Raw genomic sequence first — 24525 nt, 5'->3', positions numbered from 1 at the left:
AATACAAGCTGAGATGAAGACCTATACATTTAATATATTTCCCTGGCTGCTGATTTAAAATAATCTGAAGAGAAACAAGAAGCAGAGAGACCACTAAGATGGTAAGACTGGACCACAGTAGTGAAACGTGATCTAATTCAGGATCCATTTTGAATGTAGAGATGACAAAATTTGTTCAGGAATGAAAGAAAAGTCAAGGAAAACCCCAAGGTATTAGGTTTGTGGAACTAGAAGGACAGAGACACGTCCCTGTAAATGATCCTGGGGTCTCTTACAACTCTGAGATTATATGACTTAGAGAACATTTTTCTCTTTCTTTATAATAGAATCTTCCACTCATTTAGAAACTAGTTCTTAAAAAACTGAAAACATGATTTTTCTTTTAAATTCTTTCCTCTCTTAAGGAAGCTTTACAATAAAGAAAAATCTATGATAATAATCTTTTTTAAAAAAACAATGAAAGAAGACTGTCCATTTGTTAAAAAAAAAAAAATCTTCAGCACTCACCTTTTGTACACTAAATTGTGCTGGGTTAGGAATGTAACTGTGTTTCTTGTAGATAAGGCAAGCACTGAATTGCTGAGGGGGCAGGCAGAGGCACAGAATGACCTTATTATTAGAGGAAAGATGGGACCAAGCTCAGAAAGAGAGGCAAATTGCTTATGAGTGACACGTCAACTTACTAACTCTGATGGCCCTAGTCAAGCAGTGCCCTTCTGCTGGTGTTTGCCCGGCCTCATGAGAAATGTACTGTGGCCAGCAGACAGCAGAGGCAGACGGCCTCCACTTCATCTATGGAGCCTCAGCTCATGTTTGTACCTTTATCACCCTGAGCCTCAGTTTCCACAAGTGTTAGACATCTACTGTTCAGAGATGTGAGGACAACATATCTTAAGTATACAACTTTTCCCTAGGTCACGTGCTGAACAAATGGGTGGCCACACCTTGGAATTTAAGAACACATTTGTCTAACATCCCAAGGGTGGGCCTATGAGAACCATTACCTATAAACAGATGGGTTAATTTGGATGATGGCAGGTGGGGAAGGGAACCCATACAATACAAAGGCCATTAAACAGAGGGCTGCACGCTGTGTGTATGGACCTGTTTAGGAAGAGGAGTTTGCACAAAATATGTGCATCATTTCAATGTAGATGTATCCATGTAGATGTTAGCATTTCTGAAAAAAGTGATTAGATGATGTCTGGTAAGAAATGATGTGATAGACTCCACAGGCTTCAACTTACTCAATTATCTCGTCTGCTCTAACTGTCTATTTAAGAATGATTCATCTTGCCCAGCATGCACTACATCCCAACACTAAGAGAGAGCCTCTTGTTTTCAACAGGAGGAAGACTTTTAGCTTTACAAGCAGTTGAACTTCAAAAAACTATAATCCGTGTCAGTATTTGGAATTGAAGTTTCACAAACCAATTTCCTCTAAGCTCACACCCCACTTCATTTTTACAGAGAAATCCTGTATAGAATCTTGGTCCCAGGACCCTGACACCATCGGTAAACACATGCAGACTGTATATGGCTACACTAGAGTGAAATGGGTAACCACAAGCAGGCCTAGCTCCGATTCCCCATCTACCTCTTAGCCGTCAGCGCGTTACTTAACTTAAGTAAGATTCCATTTTTTTTTCAATGGTAAAATGTTGGTGGGGGAATCACAGCAGCTACATTACAGGTTTTTTGTGAATGTTAAATAAGACAAATCATCCAAAGCACTTATCACAGTGCCTAGCACATAATAAATAAATGTATTACTGGTACACATCTCAAGGAGCTATTACTACAAGAAAATGATAACAAAAGGTTATGGTCACTACTTTATTAATTAAGAATGGCTTCTAGGAATAGTCCTACTTCCCATGCCTATCTCTCAATGCCTATTCATTCTATGGGTAACCCCAAAGATAGAAGACCAGAAGTCATATTGTGATATGAATATGTGCTTGACTGCTGATGCTAAAAACATGCAAATAGAGAAGAGACAGGGCTTGAAGTGTACAGATGCTATGATAAAGGTCAGACAGTAAAAATATTATTTCTCCAGATTTTGTGATATTTGTACTATTTGTCACCTTTTTGAAATCTGAAATCTTTTGCAATCTTCTTTTTTTAAAATATATTTTATTGATTATGTTGTTACAGTAGTTCCAATTTTTTTCCCGTTTGCTACCCTCCACCCAGTACCCCACTTTCTTCCAGCAATACAACCCACCTTAGTTCATATCCATGGGTGATGCATATAAGTTCTTTGGCTTCACTCTTTCCTATATTATTCTTAACTTCCCCTGTCTATTTGTACCAACCAATTATGCTTCTTAATCCCTGCACCATTTCCCCATTTCTCCCCCTCCCCACTCCCAGCTGATAATCCTCCAAATGATCCCCATACCTATGATTCTGTTCCTATTCTGGTTTGCTTAGTTGGATTTTGTTTCTATTTTTTAGATTCAGTTATTGATAGTTGTGAGTTTGTTGTCATTTCAGTGTTCATAGTTTTGATCTTCTTTTTCTTAAGTAAGTCCCTGTGATATTTCATATAATAATGGCTTGGTGATAATGAACTCCTTTAAACTTTACCTTATCTGGGAAGCACTTCATCTGCCCTTCCATTCCAAATGATAGCTTTGCTGGATAGAGTAATCCTGGTTGCAGGTTGCCTTTCATCACATTGAATACTGTTGGCCAGTCCCTTCCTGCCTGCAAAGTGTCCTCTGAGAAATCAGCTGATAGTCCTATAGGCACCCCCCTGTAGGCCACTCTACGCCTCTCTCTTGCTGCCCCCAGGACTTTATCTTTCACCTTTGGCATCTCAGTCATGATGCATCCTGGTGTGGTCCCCTCTGGGTCCAGCCCACCAGGGACCCTCCGTGCTTCCCATACCTGTATGTCCATCTCTTTTGCAAAATTTGGAAAGTCCTCATTTTTTTCAATTCTTGCTTCCTCATTCTGCACTGGTTGACTGTTCTTTTCTTCCTTATGTTCCAAATGTTTAATTTGAACCCCAGTTTTCTTTCCTTCACAACTGGTTTTGTGTGAATTTTCCTTTGTTTCACTTAGCATAGCCTTCACTTCTTCTCATATGCGTTTGCCAAACTCAAGCATATCTGTCGAGCCTGTGAGCATCTTTATCACCAGTGTTTTGAATTCTTCATCTATTAGGTTGTCTATCTCCTCATCTTCAAGGTTGTCTATCTCTTCATCACTTAGTTCTCCCACTAGAACCTTGATCCGTTTCCCTTTTGGGGCCATACTTCTCTGTCTCCTCATTCTGACAGGCTCCTGTATTTGTTTCCCTCCATGTCCCAGGACAGCTGTTGCTTCTGTACATTGTAAGGGGCAGAGACTTAGGGCGACCTGTTTCGCCATGTTGTGGGGCTGTATATGGGGGAGGGGTCCCAGAGGGAACAATGCTGCCAGCCCAGCACTTGCCCCTTTTCCAGGTACCTCTCCTACTTCCGCACCGAACTTGTGCCTCTCTAGCTGCTGCCCCAGCTGTCGTTCCCAGAGTGGATGGGTCTGCAGACATTCTAGGACCACGGGGGCCCTTTAAACAAGTGGACTCTGCTGAGAGACTGGCAGTTTCTTCCTCCGCCCCAACCCCCACTGGTCTGCACAGTCAGAAGCAATGAAGCTTGATTTTCCCTGGTGCTGGGATGGTGAGCTGCTAGGGGCGGTGAGGAGCTGGGAAGGCTCCCCAGGTGTGCCTCCCAACTTTTTAAAACGTGTGTCTGTACTTTCTTCCAGCCTACTGTTGGTGCCGCCACACCATGTCCTCTCCACCCCCGCTCCGCCCCTACTACCTGTCTGGATGAGTATTTCTTCTTTATATGTTTGTTTGCTGGGCTTCCATGCAGTTTGACTTTCTGGAATTTCCGGTTGTTTCTAGTTTTGATGTAGTTGCATTTCTTCTTAGTTGTGGAGGGAAATGCAGCATGTTTCTCTACGCTCCATCTTGGTCAGAAGTTTTCTCTTATCTAAATAAATGTTTACTTTCTCTCCTAAATTTTACTTTTTTTAAAGAAAGCCCCTTACATTATACTAGCTTAAGCCTATAACATGAATCCACCATTAAGCATCAAGCTGAGTTTCCTAGTAACTAGAGTGACAGGAAAACACAGAATATTACATGCTTCTTATTGGGTAAAGAGGGAAATAAATCATAACAGTAGTTGTGAGAAAAATGATCAATATTCTTTAAATAAGATGTAGAACAGAAAGGCCCTCAACTAGACTCCCCCACTAGCAATGTGACTCCAGAAAAATAAATTAATACATGTCAAAGACAGAAAGGTCTTTCCTGAAATAAAATCCTAGAAAAAAATTTCCCTATAGCATTTTATATGATGCATATGGTGTGATGTAGTGACATTTTCAACTTTGTTTTATGGAAAAGTTCTTCACTGGGTTTGAGAGTCTGTTTGGCTACTCCTGCTCATTTTTCCAGCCATTTCAGACCTCTAGAGGTGTTCAAATTAACCTTGCTGGTTCTTCCTCCAGTTTACCAACACTGTTCTCTGCCTTGAACACTTTGCTGTGCTCTTTTGGCTACCTTCAACTCAGACATCAAACTATAACTGATACCTCACTTCCTCTGGAATTTCTTCTGTAAATTCTCCCTACGTGCTCTGAACTTCTCCAATCTTATTTTTTATTACATAGTATTACATCTGATATTACAGCATCTACTATATAAATGTCTCCATGAAAGCATTGATTCTGTTCATGGTGTTCACCATTGTAACACCATTCACCTGCACAGTGCCTGGAACATACTGGGCACTTAATAAGGTAGCAGGTTTCCTGTGTCTATCCCTCATTTGGAAGCTTCAGTAAATGTAACTCTATGAAGGTTGTTTTTTTAAGGAGCTAAGTTAATCCAAATATATGGGCTACCAATAGTGTGACTTAATCCACAGACAGATGTCAGAGTTTCCAGGAGACTTGTTGAATAGCTTTTTTCCTAAAACCACTTCTCTCAACAAGGCATTTCATCAGAACTGAACTGCACATAAGTTAAGGATCTCTTAGACTAGAAGTCCAGACTTCTAGTATTCTGCTCTGCTGGTGAATAACAATAAATATTACATGCTTTGGAAAAATATAGACAGGGTCTTATTAAGAAAAGGGAAACAAAATGGAGTCTAATGGCATTCCCAAGGTCCTGGGGTTGGTAAATGATTGAACGAGAACCAGAAACTAAATATTCTGACTCCCTGAGACGTTTTTCTGCACTGTTAAAATCAAGACAGCTAAACAGGGGCAATGGCAACCACTATTATGAAAGGAAAAGCTAAGGAAGCTGTGTGTTCACCTCATTGCTTCAGTCCAGGACAATGAATCATGGAGTAGAGGACAGAACAGGGGTTCTGGAGCCAGATTACATGGCTTTAGCCATTTTATTGGTTGTGTAACCCTGAACAGGTCACTTAATTTTTTGTGTCTCTCTTTTCTTATAGTAAAATGTGGGTAATAATAGAACCTATCTCATAGGGTTGTTATAAGGAATAAATGAGTGTTAAACCATGAAAAGTGCTTAGAGCAGCATCCGTGTAGTAAATAGTCAATACATAGATTATCTCTATGATAAGATGACAACACAACCAGATTAAATGAAATATAAGAAGTATAAAAACATCTAACCCATATGAAGCACTTTCCATGAGTCAGGTACTATTCTAGGCACAGTGTACACATTACTCAGTATTTCAAACCTGAAGGCCCATATTCTTAACCATTGGGTTACATTTTCATCTCACGGTGAGGAGAGAAGATAGGAAACAAGACAGTCTTCTTAAATTCTAAATCATCTGAAAGCTGATCTTGAATACATATATGAGAGTAATTACTCAGAGCTCCGAGAAGTAAAAACTACCTCTGAGGGTGGTCCAAATAAATAACCACCCACCAGCTGTAACTCGCTAACACCACAGAGTAAAATTTGCTTTTGTAGACCAAAAGCTCAAATGCAACTAGATAAATCTGATAAATTTTATGGTTCAGTTTTTTTCTCTATTCTAATTATGTATAATACATATTTGATTGTTCCTTGGGAGGTTTTTTGTTTCTTTTCTGTTTTTCTTGTTTTGTTTTTTAATGAATAAGCATAATGACATGAAACATTCCTCAAAACTTCTTTAGGGAATATGTGCCTGGTCAGTATTAAAGCAACTATTAAGCAAATTCTAATCATAATCATAAGTAGGTAACAGTTATACATCTACTTATTTATAACATTTATTTGCGCTATGATAAGAACTTTAAATATTATTTCATTAAGCTCTCAACAAACCAATAAAAGAATACTATTATTATCTTCTACTTTACAATTGAGGAAACTTAGACGTAAACAGATTAATTCACATTTAAGTCATTGTATGAATCCAGAATTGAAACCCAATTCTGAGTTCTGACTCAGAAAATTTCCTAACAATATCTCATGCAGAATGGGTGGACACCTAAACTGGGGCTTTGCATGAGAGGCCACTCAGGAAATGTTTGTGAAATAAAACATTATTAACCAGTTAATATGTGGGAAATGAAACTACACTCCTCTTCTCTTAGACCAGAAGAGTTTCTCAAATTTAGAACCTGAGGATATGCTGTGTGGATGGCTCAAGAGAGAAGTGAAGGTTGTAGATTCTTAGACACTATTTGGTCACCAATAATGGATTCCTGAGACACAACTTTACCTCAGGTGTCTCAATGTGTTGGAATATTCTACTAAAAATAATCCACAGACCACTAGACTGCTTTTATTACTCTGAAGTCTTTAGTAAATCATTGTAAGGTGAAATATGAAAACATGCAAGTAGCTCATGTATTGATCAGCTAGTCACTGATCACCATTCAGTACCTACAGGGGCCAGGCACTTTCTATACATTGTTACATTTGCTTTTTAGAATAAACATACTACTCCCTAATTTACTGAAGAGGAAATTGAATAGTTGGATAATTTGTGGAAGGTTTAACTCAGATCTGACAATGTCAAAGCCTGGCCTCTTTCCACCATACCTAAAGTAAAACATCAGAGGACTTTGCTGCTCCAGGCAGCTTAAACTCTAGGGCAGCAATTTTCAACCTTTTTCATCCTGTTGCACACATAAACTAATTACTAAAATTCTGTGGCACACCAAAAAATATATGTTTTGTCAACCTGACGAAAAATAGGTATAATTTTGATTCGTTTACACTGGATTAATGTTGTTGTGTTGTCTGTTGGCATTTTATTTGACAATCTAAGGGAAAAGAGGTCAGTGCCCCTGATTAAACAGTCAAGTATTACATGCTTTAAATATTTTTGCAGCACAGCAGTTGAAAATCACTGCTCTAGGGCAATGAGAGGATCTTAATAATTGGAGGAAAAGTGAGGAGGTCACAGACCTTTGGAGGATATGGGTTCACTTTCAGGGAAAAATAAAAGCATGTTTACACACACACACTGATACTTATATATATACCCTGTTTAGGAAGACTTGTTTTATGGAGAAGAAAACGTTGGGGGCAGGGGACAAACAACAAACAGACATACTTAAACTTTTAAAAAGCCAAATCATAAACATGTTCACCAACAGTTATAATTGTTTGAAGGGAAAAAATTATAAAATAACTGCCGGCCAAGATGGCGGCATAAACCGACACACTCTGTCTCCCTCCACAACCAAGAAGGACTACAACTACTGCAAAACCAAAAATAATAATAAGTTCCAGAAAACAAAGCTACGTGGAAGTTCAACATATGCAGTCATAAACAAGTTGTGCTCATCCAGACAGGTAGGAAGGGTGAAACCGCAGCTGAAAGATCGAACTGTGCTGGAGGTGCAGCCGCAGCAGCAAACAGCAGGACCCGGTAAACAGACACCCATATTTGCGGGGAGGAAAGAAGCACCTGGGAGCCGGCCCTGGATGCAGATCAGACCCGTCGGCTTGCAATTCCAGTGCTGGGTAGGGCAGATCCCATTGTCTCATACTGTGGGGATGGAGGACGCTCCTGGTTCCTCAGCGGAGAGTAACAGCAGGAATCCATCTTGGACCCCTGCCCCATGCAAAGCACCACAGTGTGGTGAGAAAAGTCACCAGGTTGTGACGAGCACACAGGGCTCCGCCCAATATAGCGTAGGAGGTGTGACGGCACCACGTCCAAGAGGGAAAGATAAACAAAACAGTCAGAATGGCAGAATTAATGATTGAAATACCACTCACACAGCTAATGGAAAAAGAAATAAAGGCCTTGACCAATGAACAAATAGCAAATCTTTCTGAGGCTCAGTTCAGAGCTATAGTCACAAGGTGACTTACAGACCTAACAGCGGGGCTGAATCAAGACAGGGAAGAAATGAAGGCTAGTCCTGCTGAAATGAACAAAAACACATACAAGACAAGTGGTGAGGAAGGGAAAGCCATAGATCAAATCAACAAATCAAAACATAGGGAGGGAACAAACAGTCAACCAGTGCAGAAAGAGGAAACAAAAAGTGAGGAAAAAGAGGAGAGGCTCTGAAACCTATGGGACAGCTATAAGAGAGCAAACATCCGAATTATAGGGTTGCCAGAAGGTGAAGAAGAAGAACTAGAAATTTAAAAAGTATGTGAAAAAATAATGAAGCAGAACTTCCCTAACTTGAGGAAGGAAATGAACTTACAGGTCCAGGAAGCACAGAGAGTTCCAGATAGGCTGGAGCCAGGGAGGACCACACCAAGACACATTATCATCAAAATGTCAAAAATTAAAGATAAAGAGAGAAGAGAAGAATTATGTACAAAGGGGTCCCAATTAGACTATCAGTGGACTTCTCAAAGGAGACCTTACAGGCAAAAAGGGACTGGCAAGAAATATTCAAAGTAATGAAAATCAAAAACCTACAACCACGATTAGTCTATCCAGTGAAGCTGTCATCCAGGATAGAAGGGCAGAGAAAGTACTTCCAGGACAAAATAAAACTGAAGGAGTTTGTTAGATCCAAACCACTGTTATATGAAATGTTAAAGGGACTTGTTTAGAAGAAGGAGGATCAAAACTATGAACATTAAAATGAAAACTGTATCACAACAACCAACAACAGAAGCTAGAGTATCAAAACAAAGGCAAACTAAGTAAGCAACAAGAGGGGAAAAAGAATTACAGGTATGGGGAACATATTGGGGGGAAGTCAGCGGAGAGGGGGAAGGGGGAAAAGGGAGAGAGATGATACAGGAATTAAGAAGCATAGTAGGAGGGAGTGGAGTAGACAGGAAGATGTTGAGAAGAACTATATGCACAAATCAATGGGCATGGACTAAGGGGGGGACAACTGGAGGGAGGGGGGTCACAAGGTGGAGGGGAGCAAGGGGAAAAGAAATTGGGACAACTGTAACAGCATAATTAGTAAAATAAAAGAAAAAACATTTAAAAATTATAAAATAAGTAGAGATGACTAGAGTAGATGGGGAAATTTGCAAAGGACTGCTTTCAAACTATTATATTGAGTTAAGCAACTTTTCAGAGTTTTTAAAGCAAAAAGAGACTCAATTGTTTCCTCAATCCAAGCCACCAATACTAAGAGTTCACTCATTCAATAGCTTGGTTGAATTTTTCAAATATGGATTGTTTCACAGCCACTAACCACACTTGTGGCAGCAGGAACAGGATAAATAGAGAAGATTATCAAAATTGATGTTTACTGGCATTTCCCAATGACCTATCCACTAAGGTTGAAGTCAAAACTCGAGCCTCTATGTGAAGGGCACAGGCAGAGGCTGGGGTTGTCGCACATGACAATGCCCATTTCACCTCCATGAATACACTGTGCCCTAGGTGTCCTACCACTTGCAAATTCATCTCAGTGTACACACAGTATATACAATATTCTAATTTCTGCTCAGTTTCTGCAAAATCAGATAAAGACAGTCAGGCATAGATATACCTTTGCATATCTTGGATACCTACAGACTTAAAAGATATTTAAAGCTTAATTTAAAGTGAAATATTCTGGAGCAATTTTAATTTGCAGTACCAAATACAGGGTGTGGGAGTAGGACTAAGAAGTCCAATGTCATCTGGCTCCAGAGACAGGACATGGCACCTCTCATGCCTTGGAAGAAGAGCAGCCTGTGCAGCCCCTGGGTGAACTGATGTGCACAGCCATACAAAATAGGAACTAGCTTTTGGCATCAAATTTAACATTTTTAATTTTTAAACACAAACATTAAAATAAGCAAACTCACTGCTACAAAGATTTTCTCTTGTGGAGCCATAAGAGAACAGGAGAATCCAAGTTCAGCAAAGATAGCAAAGCTTGTTTTTGTCAGTGAAAAGTATCACTGTCCCATTTATTTAGAAGTGAAATCTTTATTATAGTAAGTCAGGTTTCTAAAAAAATCCATAACACAACCCCTTTGGTGAGTTTCTCAACTCATATTTTCAAGAAGTTGTTTTGTCATTCATTTGCTGTTTTCCCCAGCTCCTTTAAACCTCTGAATCCCAAGGACTGAATTATAGGTGACTTCAGAAATAACACTATATCCTGGTAGCTTTATGTAATTTGAATCAAATCAAGACACTGGGTTGTCCGTGGACATGATGTTCCAGTTAATTTTAATTATATATTAAATATATATTAATTAAACATTAAATTAAATACATATATTGGTCTGCCTTTTCATGATGTTCAATGATATATGAGAATAGCATACAGTAAATATTCACCTTTGTTCCCTAAATATCTTTGTATATACGAAGTTTCTATACCAGGAAATCCCCAAATTCATCAAGGAAAGCATCTTCTAAATCTTACTGCTGCAAGCTCATTTTCCTAGACTGTTATTATACATAATAAGAGACTTGATTTGACAGCCTCTATAATAACACATTATCAATTTTACATTGGATGTGTTTTTTTACCTTAAACTCTTGTGATGGCAAAACCATTTTTCTCAAAGCTGATTGGTTGTGCAAGTCTGCAATGGTGCTTAAATATGACCTTGTTCTCCCAAGCTCTTCCGACAAGGAGGAGCCTTTTGGGTACTGAACATGATATCCTCATGAAGAATTTGTTTTCTTATTAAGAAATAAATGTGTCTTGCTTTTTGAAATCTCTCTGGCTTCAGCAATTTGTAGTCATTTCCACTGTAGACCATTAAGAATATATTTCAAAGACAGGCTAACAAAGTTCAAGTAAAAGTTATTTTTTATATATTGGAGCTTCTAACTGGCATTGGGTGAGTATTAGAAATTATCAACATAAATAATATACAGCCAAAAGTAAACTTAATTTATAGATGTTGGTTGACTTCTTTATTGCATTCTTTGATATTAGTTGTATGACTATGATTTGCAGATTGACCTTCTGATAAAACTTGAAATTCCTTTGTTTATTTGGTATATTTGTTTTTCTTCTACATTTTCTTCCAACCTATTTACATTTCATTTAACACTGTGATGTTGTACATTTTCCAATACAGCAGTCAAGTTTTGTCAACATTGCACTAGAAGTATCTCAAAATACAGTCCGCAGGTCATTTTCTCTGGTTTAGTTTTTATGCTACCCTTAAACCAACAGATTAAGCTTGATTTTGAAGACCCTCTAATGAGAATATGACTGGGCAAAATAATTAACTTTACGTGTGCTGATATAGAACTGAAGCTTTGCTATTTATTTTGTTTGTTTCATTTCTATATTTGAGTTTTTCTCATGCCAAACCATCTTTTTCTTAAAGGCTTATGAAAATTTTGGTGAAAAAATGGTGCTGCTTCAGTGCAGGCATGGAGCCTCTTTTCCTAAGTTAGATAACTTGGTGAGTATTTTTGTTTCTTTTTCCTAATACGCACAGCTTACATATTAAACTAAATATTGTCAGAGGTACACTTGAGGGGATAAAACACTATTTAAATGTGTCAGAAGAAAAAAGAACATCTGAGATGACAGCTGAGATAGAAAAAGTAGGAACTTACACAGTCATTGTATTCCACAGCAACCATTGTGAGTGTTATTATCGGTTCAAAAAAATAACTAATCTCAGATTTTCATCTAATCATGAACTTTTAGAGCTGGAAGGAAACATATTAATTTCACAAAAGATAAAATAAGTGGCATTTTATATATGCAAAATAAACGACCTCATCATTCTACCTACATGAGTGTGTAACATTACCAAAAATCTAAGTGACAACTACTATAGAGATGGATGATTAAGCAACAGAGAAGGTACATATCCAGAAGTTCCCCCAAAATCTTAGGCCATAATCTTAGAAAGTAGATTTAGAAAAAAAGGCATTCACCAATATTCTTTTTTTTTAGCTTCCTTGTGTTGTTGTAGGTCATGCTAAACACACTAGTTTTAGTTGTTATTTTTAATTCTCTACGATGTTGATTCTGAAAATCTTCAATTAGGAGAAAAGGCATTTAATTATTACTGTTTCCTTTGTTTAATTATACTCTCCTAATTTCTCTGGTGCATAAAAGGTAATTGATTACACCCAAATTTTAAGGAAATGCTGATGTATCCTTTAATTATATTGCTAGGAAGCAAGAGAAGGGTGAGCATTGGTCCAAATCACTACTAGATGCATTTCATGCCTAGAAAGAAGAAGCAGGAAAAAAAAGGAATGAAAAACTACTGGTGTCTATATGCTGATTGCTATGCTGGGAATTATGTAGCGTCTGACATACCATGAAAATAAGTCATTCTGATTAGAACATTTATTTTCCTCTATCATATATGCAAATAGAACAGTTTTCTTAAGGAATTATCCAAGGAAATGCTTCAGAAAAAATCTTGTTCAAAGATGTAATACAAGTTCTAATTATATAAGGCTTGCACAATTAACTAGAGTAGGATAAATGAAATCCATGAAAATAATATCCAGGCTGCATATATGTCTACAGTTTTAATAATTCCCCCCATATGTTTAATCAAAGTACCTAACAAAGAGATGAATTTATAGTTTTGCTTATGTTTTTCTATTTCTCTGGCCAGCCCTTAAGAAGAAGTGATTTTTAAAAAGATAAAATTATAATAAAGCAACAACAATAGAGGAAAGAAGAAAAGAATAGGATTCTGGAATATTCCAACTTATTTAATTAGACTTTCTATAATGGGATATTATCTATAGCATCTTAGAAAGGAGTTCAAAGTACTGATTTTGGAGTGTGCTCTCATTAAAACTGAGCTTATTCTGAGTAATGAATATAGTCAGACATTACTATGGCTTTCTAAACCAAGCTAGCAACTAGAAATTCAAAATCAGCAATATTCATATTTTTCAGGTAAACTACTGATTTCTAATTTCCATGTTTCAATGCTATGAACCATCTTTCATCTTCTCAAGCATCGATATTCTCTCCCTCTCTGTCTCACTCTTTATCTTTCATCTCTTCTTTTTACTTGGACCCTTTTGTCAGTTTAGAACAATTCCAAGTCATAATTATCTAATAGTTACTTAATATAAAATAAAAATGGTAGCAGAGGCCCCTATCACTGCCTATTCCTGAATTCCCCTTGACGGACAGGTGAGCTAGTGCCTAAATAAGTGTAGAGTACCCCAAGCCATAATTATTTCATAGTTCAAAAATAAAATTCAGTTTTTTATTTCAGGTACCAAGTGGGAAAATGAAGATTCTCCTGGTCTTTCTAGGTGTGCTTGGTAATTCTATTGCTATGCCAGTGAGTATTTTTTTTTTTTTAATTATAGGACTATTTTTATGTCCTATTGTTACATAACTTGAAGGAATTTATTGGGCTTATTTCAACTGACATCTCTGAATTTGTCATTGATATTCTTTCACTTCCAGATGCAAATGCCCCGAATGCCTGGATTTAGCAGTAAAAGTGAGGAGGTATGTATGTTTAGTCTCTGGGGAGTTTTCCAGAGCCCTGTTCTGAGAGTTCATTTAAAAAGGAAAGTATTAGAAAACTTTCTGATATGTGAAATTTCTTATAAAAGAGATAGAGGGAAAGGAATCAGAAAGACTTAAATTCTCAAATCAAGGCGAAGTAATGATTTCCCCAGCATCATCCTACCTATGTATTTCAATATTCCTTTTCAAGATAAATGTGTATTTGTGTTACATATAGAGTTGGTTTTGTTTTGTTTTTGTTTTTGTTTTTTTTGCTAAATTTTCAAGTTAAGAAATGTAGCCATTTGTACCAATGGTTGTTAGAAGGTAGATACTTAAGCATATAAATAACTTTTACATAACTCATAACCAAGATCATTAGCCAAATTCATTACACATCAGAAAGGAAAATCATCTTTATATAGAATTATCACACTCTCAAATCCTGAACTCCAAAAGAGTATGGTAGAATAGTCAACAACTTCAAAATAAGTAAGATTTTTATGCTCTATTATTCTATATTGATTCTTCTAAAAATAAAATTCTGAGTAAAAAATTAAAATCCCCTATAAGTTTTTAATTGCATATTTATTTTAAATTTATTAATAACCAGTAAAAGATATTAGGGCTCTTGTGCCTTAAAATCAGAAATTTAATGTATGTATTCTTATTTGTGGATTGATTGAATGAAATATTTTCCATTGATGGATTCCTTTGGTCACAGATGATGCGCTATGGTCAATTCAACTTCATGAACTCCCCACATGTAAGTTATTATTTCTAATGGTTTATATTATTTCTGATAATTTCTTGTTTATATACACATAATTACATTATAGGGTTTGTCTTAGCTAATGAAGACACCGATATCTATCTACACTTTTTAATTACAATATAATCATTATAAGAGTATCAAGGAGGAGAAATAATTTCACCCGTCCCCTTACATCAAATTTTCTTCTTATTCATTACTATTGTTGTTTCAAGTAAGTAAAACTCATTTGTTAACTATAAGTGTTCTTTAAATCCAAGAGAAATTGGTTCCTGGAAAAGATCACACAAGATATACTCACAAATAATAAGAACAAAAAATAGCATAGTAAATACTCATGGTGTGGGTTATCTTGAAAGATAACAACAAAATTATGAAATAAATTCTTATTTTATTTAAATAAATTTAGATAGTACCACTGTGTGTTAATTCTTAGTACAACAATATAATATGTCACTTTTGACTTGTGGCATAATAGTAAACACCATTGTGGGAGGAAATCAAGGACTTCATCAATTTTCTCTTAATCTTTTTCATTCTCTTTTATTTATTTATTTTTAGTCAAGTTTTTTTAAAGATTTTATTTATTTCTTTTTTAGAGAGAGAATGAGATAGAGAGAAAGAGAGGGAAACATCAATATGTAGTTGCCTCTTGCATGCCCTCGGATGGGGACTTGGCCCATAAGCTAGGCCTGTGCTCTGACTGGGAATCGAAGTAGCAACCCTTTGGTTCATGGACCAAATCCACTGAGCCACACCGGCCAGGGCTACAGGTCATTCTCTTTTAAAACCCCTCACCTAAAATTATTATCATTGTCAATTTTCTCATCTTCAACTACTGATTGGACTAACTCTTTTAAACTCTCATTCCTAGTGTCATTAGTGACTTAGCCTGTAATTTGAAATGTTCACCAACTTAATTGTCATAAAATACTGCATGTTAATGCAAGATTTGCAATTTCACCTTCCTTCAGTCCACGTGGCATTTTCCTGCATTGTATGTACATCATCCAATAGACAACAAGAGACTAATTAATGAAGACTGGTGTTAAGCCAGAGAAGGAACATTTGAATGGAAATTTTTGTCATAAGAGGTTGATTCATACATTAGCATTTTCAGATTATAACTACTTTTGCTTCCCTGTCAACCTTGTAATTGTGGAGATTCTGATAATGAAAACCGAGTTCACCTGTAATCAAGAAGCACAGGCACTATTAACAGTGTTCACACAAGCAGAATTTTTATTCTCTCTCTGTCTGTCTCTGTCTCTCTCTATCTCTCATTTGTCTTTTTAATACCCTCACTTTATCTTTATGCTTTTTATCCTCCTTGTCTAGCCTCTAACAAACCACAGGGGGTTTGAATTTGACATCAACTTCCCTATATTCTGACTTATACACTTCTTACCTGTCAGTGCTTCATTCTGAAACTAAAATTTCTCACCCACTTCAGCCTTTTGCTTTGTTTGGTTGGTTGGTTTTCTAGAAGACTGGATGAAATTCATTTCTGTAAGGTGACATTTAAAAGAATGCTAGTTCAAGACCCTGATGCTTCCATTGTTGGATTTTTAAGATCCCTGGCTGATGTTAGAGACTAACACAAGAGAGTAGGGAGAGCCACAATCTCAGCCCTCATGTGACCTTACAGTTATTTGCTACCCTTGCAGATAGCACAACTGGGCCCCTTGAGTGGATATGGAATGCAAATCCCTCAGCTCTTCCCACAGTACCAGGTGCCCATGTGGCCCCAGCCACCACCCAAGATGGGGCGCCCACGGAAACCATCATCTCCTTCAGCACCCAAACACCAGAGCAAGACTGATCAAGCCCCAGAGACCCAGAAACCAAACCAGCCTCAGCCAAAAAAGCCACCACCAAAGCGGCCTTTAAAGCAGCCACCACCTGCCCCAACTCCACCCCAAGAGGAAACCCAGCCACCTCAGGTGAGGCTAGCTCAGAAAAAGTCCAAACTAAATCCTGTGGCCTCAAAGTGATGGGAAGGCCTTGCTACCCCCACATACACACTGCCTTCAGCACTATTCAATACAGGTACTGCTATGTACAAAATAGAATCGTTAGTTTTGACATTTTCTTCCAAAGTGATGCCATGACCACCTATCCAAAACTGCCTACTGAGTACATTTCGATCCTTGTTTGATTAAAAATTACCCCAAAACTCTTGCCTTAAAGAAGCTCCTTTTAAAATACATAGGTAACATGAACACTAATGGAAGACTTGGGGAACAGAGATTTGAATTCTACCCTCAGCCCTTATTAGTTGTAAGAGCTTGAGCAAGTCGCTTCACCTTCCTAGACTCCAGGTTCCCCATGAGTAAACAAAATGATCTCCAAGTGCTTTCCAACATCTATGCTTTGATGATCTAAAAGGCCACACTGCTTCCAGTACTTCAGGATGGTTTTGACTTAAAGCTAGAAAATGCATAAATGGTTTCTCAAGATTTTATCTAATGTAGAGTTTCTCAAATACTGTCTTTTGGTCAATTAGCATTTATTATTAGACACTATTATAGATATAAAGAATACAAAATTGAATGAAAAGACGCTCCTGAATTTGAATTCTGGCTTCAATCATTTACCAGCCATGCAATTTGGAACAAGTGACTAACTTCTCTGAACCTTGAACCTTAAACCTTAAGTGTAATGGGAATAATAGTAGCACATATTTTCTTTGGTTGTGTGAGGATTAAATAAGCTTTCTATTATAAAATGCTCAGCACAATACCTAGAACACTAATTGTTATTATCATCTCTGCCCCAAAATAAAAAATCACAGTTTAATGCAAAAGGAGATGTAGACTCCTGAGTTTCAAATAATTGTATGTTCTAGGTTTGTTTTATTTTCCACTTCTTCTTCTCATTTCCATGTCACTCTTGATTCTCTCTAGCCATTCCCACCATTCGGCAATGGGATCTTTCCCTATCAACACCCACCATGGCAAGTTCCACATGTGAGTTTTTTCCTTTATATTAGAAGTGAAAGATAATATTAGCATGTTATATCTCAAACTAATATGAGTTTATACATGCTAAATGGAATGCTGTGTGCCAGTTAGTAGAGAGTATGAAACAAAATCATCACATCAGTAATCATATAGGAAAAAAAAGAATTTTTAAGTGAAATTTTTATTCAGGTTGGTAACACGAACACAGCTTAAATCACCAAGCAACCTCTAATAACTTAGTTAATGAATTAATTTTAAAGGTTGTGTTACTTCATTACCATTCCCTGCTTACACAAGAGGTTAGAAAACACAAAGATTATCCTAACTTAATGTAATGGGGAAATTGAAACAGAATGGAGTTTGAAAATCATAAGATAAGTATAATTAAACAAAGATCTTTCCACCATAACTTATTCTAGCCACAAATATTTCATTATAAAAAAATCATACAAAATAATATTTACAAGAATCCTCTAAAGTTTAAAGTCATTAAAATAAAATACAGTATTGAAATTGCATCATAGGTATTAAAAATATGAATTGCAAAATAAACTATTTGAACTAAAGAAATAGTAAAGGCTAGTTGCTATTAAAGTAACAAAAAAAAAAAAAAAGAAAGAAAGAAAGAAATATGCCATGACTTCATTCAGATGTGGCATTGGTTTTTCTTGTCTATGACTCATAACCAAGAAGGTTTCTTATTAACAAAGAACAATTCATTTCAGTACAAGTTTCTTACTTTTTTTTCTTAAAAGAGTTACTGCCTTTTACTAAGAAAACTAAGACAATACCAGGTGAATATGTAAAAAGCAGATGAGCATGCTAAAGTAGCTATTAATCTAATCTACATAGAATTTCTTCTAGGTCTGCAGGAGTAAAGCTGCTTTTCTAAACCCTCCTCTGAGTAAAAACTCAGCCTTCAAATTTGATTAGAAAAATAAACACTGGTAAAATAAAATTATAGTAATGATCTAGGAAAGTATGTCCATTTGTCGTCCTAAATATGAAGTGTGCATTCTAAAAATAGCATCGTTATTTAACCTCCATTATTACATGTTCTAATATAGATGCTTGGACCTTGATGGTATTCAACACTGTGTGTGTGTGTGTGTGTGTGTGTGTGTGTGTGTGTGTGTGTGTTGAAGTGATGGGAGCAACTAATTGCAAGGAGATGATATTTTGAGTGGGATAACCTATGGTATTTCTGAAGCCTTTGTATTCACCAGTATTCACTGATGGGTTATAATTATAATTATAATTATTAATAACTGGATTGTGAGAGCTAGTGACTCATGCTAAAAGCTAATGGTGCTGACACTCAACCACTGATATAAACTATTTTAAGACACCTCAGGTCTGACAAACAAATAGCAGCATAAAAAGTTGTTTTCTCTCTCAAGTTCACTGTGTCTTTCACCTTTCAGAGGGTACCACCAGGTTATGGACGTCCACCAGTCAGCAATGAAGAAGGGGGAGTAAGTACAAGTAAAGCTACGTTCCCCATTAGGAATTATAACCTTTTAGTCTCTGCTTTTTTCATCCCTCCCTAATAAGAAAGTTAAATTCTGACAAATGAAACTATAGCTCAAATACCTATGATATAAGGGGGAAAAAGTGAAACAAATCAAGCCAGTAACCTAAAATAAAATAAATGTGATACATCATTTCTCCTCTACATGCATTAAGATCTTCCTCCTTCCTTCCCTCCCTCTCTCTTTCTCACCCTCTTTCTCAAAGAAGGCTAACTGAATAACCTATACTCCAGGTGGATCCTGGACCCTAGACAGTGATGGAGCCACTAGTAAACAGGGAAGTAAGTAACAGCATCTTAGAATGCTATCCCCAGAAAGGAATTAAGTAATCATCTAACTCCCTCATTGTGAAAATATATTAAAGCCCAGATAAAATAAATTATTAATTAATATCACCTACTGGACCCAGAAACCAAGTCTTCCGACCCTCAGTCCAATGACTTTTTTATTACACCACACTAGGAGCAGGGCCCAATGCATGTCACAAAGTGATATAATGTTAATATATTCTAGCACTGTGTCATCAAAATAGTCATTGTATTGTTTGTGACATAGCAGATGTATAAAATGAGAACAGAAGAATAAAGAGGATGGAGGAAGGAAACCTTTTTTAAAAATTAGGCTTAGAAGGCCCAGGAAGAAAAAACTGGGAAGTAATGGCCAGAAAGCTCAAGTATCAGAAGTGAGAACCAGAAGGGAATGGAACCCAAGAAGAAATTAAATTTCAAGAAAGAAAACATAAGTCATTAGTGCTAAAAGAAGCATATAGCTGATAAAATTTCCCTGTCACATTAAAAAGTTCCAAGCAACACCATGGTGATAAACACAGAGTAATTATCCATGTCCATCTTCTTCCCTACAGAATCCTTACTTTGGATATTTTGGATATCAGGGATTTGGAGGTCGTCCTCCCTACTACTCAGAAGAGATGTTTGAACAAGATTTTGAAAAACCCAAAGAAAAAGACCCTCCTAAAACCGAGAGTCCAGCCACGGAACCCTCGTCTAATTCAACCGTTCCTGAGACGAATTCTACCCAACCAAATGCACCCAATCCCGGAGGGCATCAGGGTGGAAATGACACCAGCCCAACAGGAAACAGTGGCCCTGGACCAAACACTGTGGGCAACCCTACAGCTCAGAACGGAGTCATCCCGCGCCCTGCGGTTAATGTTTCAGGCCAGGGGGCACCAAGAAGTCAAATCCCATGGGGAGCAAGTAAGCCGAATATTCATGAAAATTACCCAAATCCTAACGTTCAAAGTTTTCCTGTGGGAAGACAATGGCGTCCCCGTGGTACCATCATGGGGCACAGACAGTATGGGCCTTTTTACCGAAATCAAGTCCAAAGGGGTCCTCGGTGGAACTCCTACACTTTGGAAAGCAAACAAGCAATTCGTCCAGAAAATCCAATGTATCGCAAACCTTATGCTTCCACTGCAAGAGGCAGTTCTCCCAATCTTGTAGGAAATCCAACAAATTTCAGAAGAAGACCTCAGGGGCCAAGTAAACACCCTATGGGAACCAACCCTGCTCCTTTGGGTCCCAAACATAGACCTACTGTTGGCCGCAATGAAAAAATTCAAAATCCAAGAGAAAAGCCGTTATTAGGTCAAAAAGGAAGAACAGTCATCCCTACAAGGGATCCAACAGGCTCCTGGAGAAACTCTCAAGATTATGGAGTTAATAAATCAAACTATAAACTGTCTCAGCCTGAGGGTAACGTGCTATTCCCAAATTTTAATTCTATTGATCAACGTGAAAACTCTTATTACCCAAGAGGAGATTCCAGAAGAGCCCCAAATTCTGATGGACAAACCCAAAACCAGGATTTGCCCAAAGGGATTATTTTAGAGCCAAGAAGGATTCCATATGAATCAGAAACTAATCGGCCAGAATTAAAGCACAGTACATACCAGCCCGCATACCCTGAGGAAATCCCTTCACCTGCAAGAGGACAATATCCTGGTGGAAGAAGTACTTGGAACCACCAAGAAATCTCTCCACCTTTTAAGGAAGATCCCGGCAGGCCAGAAGAACACTTGCTTCGTCCTTCCCATGGCCCTAGGGGAGATGTGTACTACCCTGACTATAACCCTTTTGATCCCAGGGAAAACTCACCACACATTAGAAGCAATACATGGGATGAGAGAAATTATTCTCCCAATACTATGGGGCTACCAGAAGATCCACTGTACCCCATGAATACTCCAGACCCAAAAGATACAGTCCCTTATAATGAAGAGGACCCAATTGATCCAACTGGAGATGAACATTTTCCAGAACAAAGTAGATGGGGTGCGGAGGAGTCAAGCTTTAAAGAAGGCACCACAGTTAGGCACTACAAAGGTGAGCAGTATATCTTAAATCAACCAAAGGAATATCTTCCCTATTCCCTAGATAATCCATCAAAACCCAGGGAGGATTTTCCTTACAGTGAATATTATCCCTGGAATCCAGATGAGAATCTTCCATCATACAATACAGTTCCCACTGTACCACCACCTGTGGAGAACAGGGGTCATTATGCTAATAGAGCTGTTGGACAAGAAGAAAGCACTCTGTTTCCTTCTTGGAACTCCTGGGACCACAGGATAGAAGCCCAAGGGCAGAAAGAAAGAAGGCCATATTTTAACAGAAATTTCTGGGACCAGTCCACAAATTTACACAAAGCCCCTGATATTCCACCACACCAGAAAGAGAACCAGCCCTATTTCAATAACTACCCAGCTGGGCTTCAGAGAAATCCAACATGGCATGAAGGTGAAAACTTGAATTATGGCATGCAGATTACTAGGTTAAATTCACCAGATGGCAAACATTTGGTTTTCCAGGAATTAATTCCTCCAAGTTACTCAACAGGTCAAAAAGAACCACATTTGTTTCACCTACATCAGAGAAGCTCTTGCTGTGCGGGTGGGTCCATTGGACACAAGGACAATCTACTTGCTCTACAAGACTACACTCCATCCTTTGGTCTGGTGCCAGGGGAGAACCAAGACACCAGCCCTCTGTATGCAAAAGATAGTCACACAAAGCATGCAAGACATACCATCTCCCCAACAAGCATCCTACCTAGCCAAAGAAACAGCTCAGAGAAAAGACAGCCTGGAGAAAATCAAAATCCAAGTCCTTTTAGAGATGATGTGTCCACACTGAGGAGGAACATGCCATGTTCCATCAAGAATCAGCTGGACCAAAGGGAAATGGTGCCCTTTTCTGAAGCCAGTTCCCTTCAATCAAAGAATACACCTTGTCTCAAAAATGACCTTGGAGGAGATGGAAACAATATTTTGGAACAAATATATGAAGGTGACCAGCTCAATGAAAGGACTGTTGACCTTACTCCTGAGCAGCTTGTTATCGGGACACCTGATGAAGGCCCCAAACCAGAAGACATCCAAAGTGAAGTGCTGGGAAACGAGGGTGAAAAGCAGCAACAGAGACCATCTAGCATCCTCCAGTTACCATGCTTTGGCTCCAAATTAGCAAAGTTTCATTCCTCCAACCCTGGAACTCCATCTAGCATTGGGAGGCAAAGCCCATTTAATGGGGATTCATTAATGCCTACTGAAATTCCTAACTCATTGGCTGGCCTAGCTACTGGGACTCAGTTTCAGAGAATAAATGTAGACCCACTTAATGCAGATGAACACACTCCATTTGAATCCCTTCAATTAGGAACCAACCCACAGGACCAGGTGCAAGACTGCTTACTACTTCAGGCCTAGGGATTATATCAACTGAGTATTCTTTGGAGAAGAAAAATACCTGATATCCTACAGTGGTTCTCAAACTTTTCCCCCGAGACTTGATTAAGTATCTGACCTTCTTGGTGATCCTAAAGTTTTTCCTCATTCCAGCAATTGGAGTAGTGGCCCAGGTGGTCTGATGGGTTTGGGTCTCTGAGAGTCACTACATCCAGTGCTGTCACTCTTAGCACAGACCTTTAAAAAAGGCTGGAAGACTTAGACCACCACCTTGAAACTTGGAAGCCATTGGTCAGGTTAGTTTCCCCTTGCTTGCTGATTCCTCTTTTTTCTCTCAAAGTTCTATACTTGCAAAATTCTCTGGTTTTGCAAGACAGAAAAGCAGATAAACTTTCCATTTTATGTATGGAGATCTATATGTCAGTATAATCCTGATGATTGTACATTTATGTCTTGTGTTGATCTTTATCAGTTTTTTTTTCCCTAGTTAATGTTCTCTTTTGGTATTTTTTTCTTCTACTATCTTTTTTCTTTTTACCTTTATCATTTCCTTTCTTTTCTTCCTTCTTTTATTTCTCTTTCAACCATTCTATATTTAGCTTTCTATTTTTTCCTTCCCATCTTTCTATCACTTCTTACATATTAAGCTATCTTTAACCATCACTAGTCTTTACATCTACCTTTTCCATTTTGTCTTCCTCTCTTCCCACCTTTCTGTCTGTCCCTTGTCACTTGTCAATCTCTTTGTCTGACTCTTTTCTTCCCTTCAATTTATCCTTCTCCTTGCTGTGCCATTTTAATATCTTAAGGCAACATGTCTCTCTCCCTTTATTGTATCTACTATCTAAACTCTACCTTAATGATTTCCTTGGCCTACCCTAACCATCATTGTACAATGTATTTCAGGAATAGTAGACACTGGTACCTACTTTTGTTTTTAATATTCTTATGTCCTTTACCAGGTAGACACAGCTCAGTCAAAGGAATACATTCAAGTACAAGTTTAGGGGAAGAAAGGCTAGTTACCCAGAAATAGCAGTCGAGGAACAAGCTTTGGGAAGGTAGGTAGGGAAGGACTGCCATTCTGTGACTGAGCACCCAGACGAAAAGAGTAGGACTTGCTATTCCCCATCACCAACTCATCATCTGCAGGATTTTGGAAACACTGTCCTAATTGAACACTAATTAAATAAGGGAAACACTCAATGGCTAGTTGTATTTAATAGCATAATATAAGTGATTCTAGCAATATGTGCTACTAGTAACATAAAGATTTTTATTCCCTGATAGAATTATTTGCAGGAATACTTTCTTCATATCTTGATTAAATAGTGTAAATTATTTTGTAAAGTAGATATTTCTATGTTGCCTCACTTAGAATACATCTAGATGTTTTTGGTTTTATTAATGGCATTTGGCCTACTATCTGTATATTCCTTACTAGAGAGAAAGAATTCTCAGAATTACCTGGCAAGTTACCTTCTAACCCTAAGGAATTTCTTAGGGGAAAATTTTCTGGGACAGATTTCATAAGAAGATCTCAGAAATATGGGAAAATAGAATGTTGAAAACTTCCTGAGGAAACAAATCTTGTCCTTTCAGCCTCCTAAAGTTCTGGCACAGTGTCTTGCACATAGCAGATACCAATAAATATTTATTGATTGGTTAATTTTTAAAACAGCTTTAAAGCTCCCATGAAAAGACAGCAGTGTCCTTTTC

The 24525-nt window shown here is 37.7% G+C and overlaps 1 protein-coding gene across 1 annotated transcript; it reads left to right on the top strand.

The window, feature by feature from the left end:
- Positions 1-11734: 11734 nt before the first annotated feature.
- ENAM (enamelin) lies at positions 11735-22827 on the top strand. The gene is made up of 8 exons (XM_090268120.1): positions 11735-11788; positions 13589-13657; positions 13786-13830; positions 14555-14596; positions 16270-16545; positions 17509-17571; positions 18990-19040; positions 19960-22827. Exons 1-8 carry the CDS (start codon positions 11735-11737, stop codon positions 22825-22827), a joined length of 3468 nt encoding a protein of 1155 aa, XP_090124246.1.
- Positions 22828-24525: the final 1698 nt, after the last annotated feature.

Source organism: Furipterus horrens, unplaced genomic scaffold (genome assembly GCF_987537825.1).
Source record: "Furipterus horrens unplaced genomic scaffold, mFurHor1.1.pri manual_scaffold_2, whole genome shotgun sequence".
Lineage (NCBI taxonomy): Eukaryota > Metazoa > Chordata > Mammalia > Chiroptera > Furipteridae > Furipterus > Furipterus horrens.
This window is presented reverse-complemented; position numbering and strand designations above follow the sequence as displayed.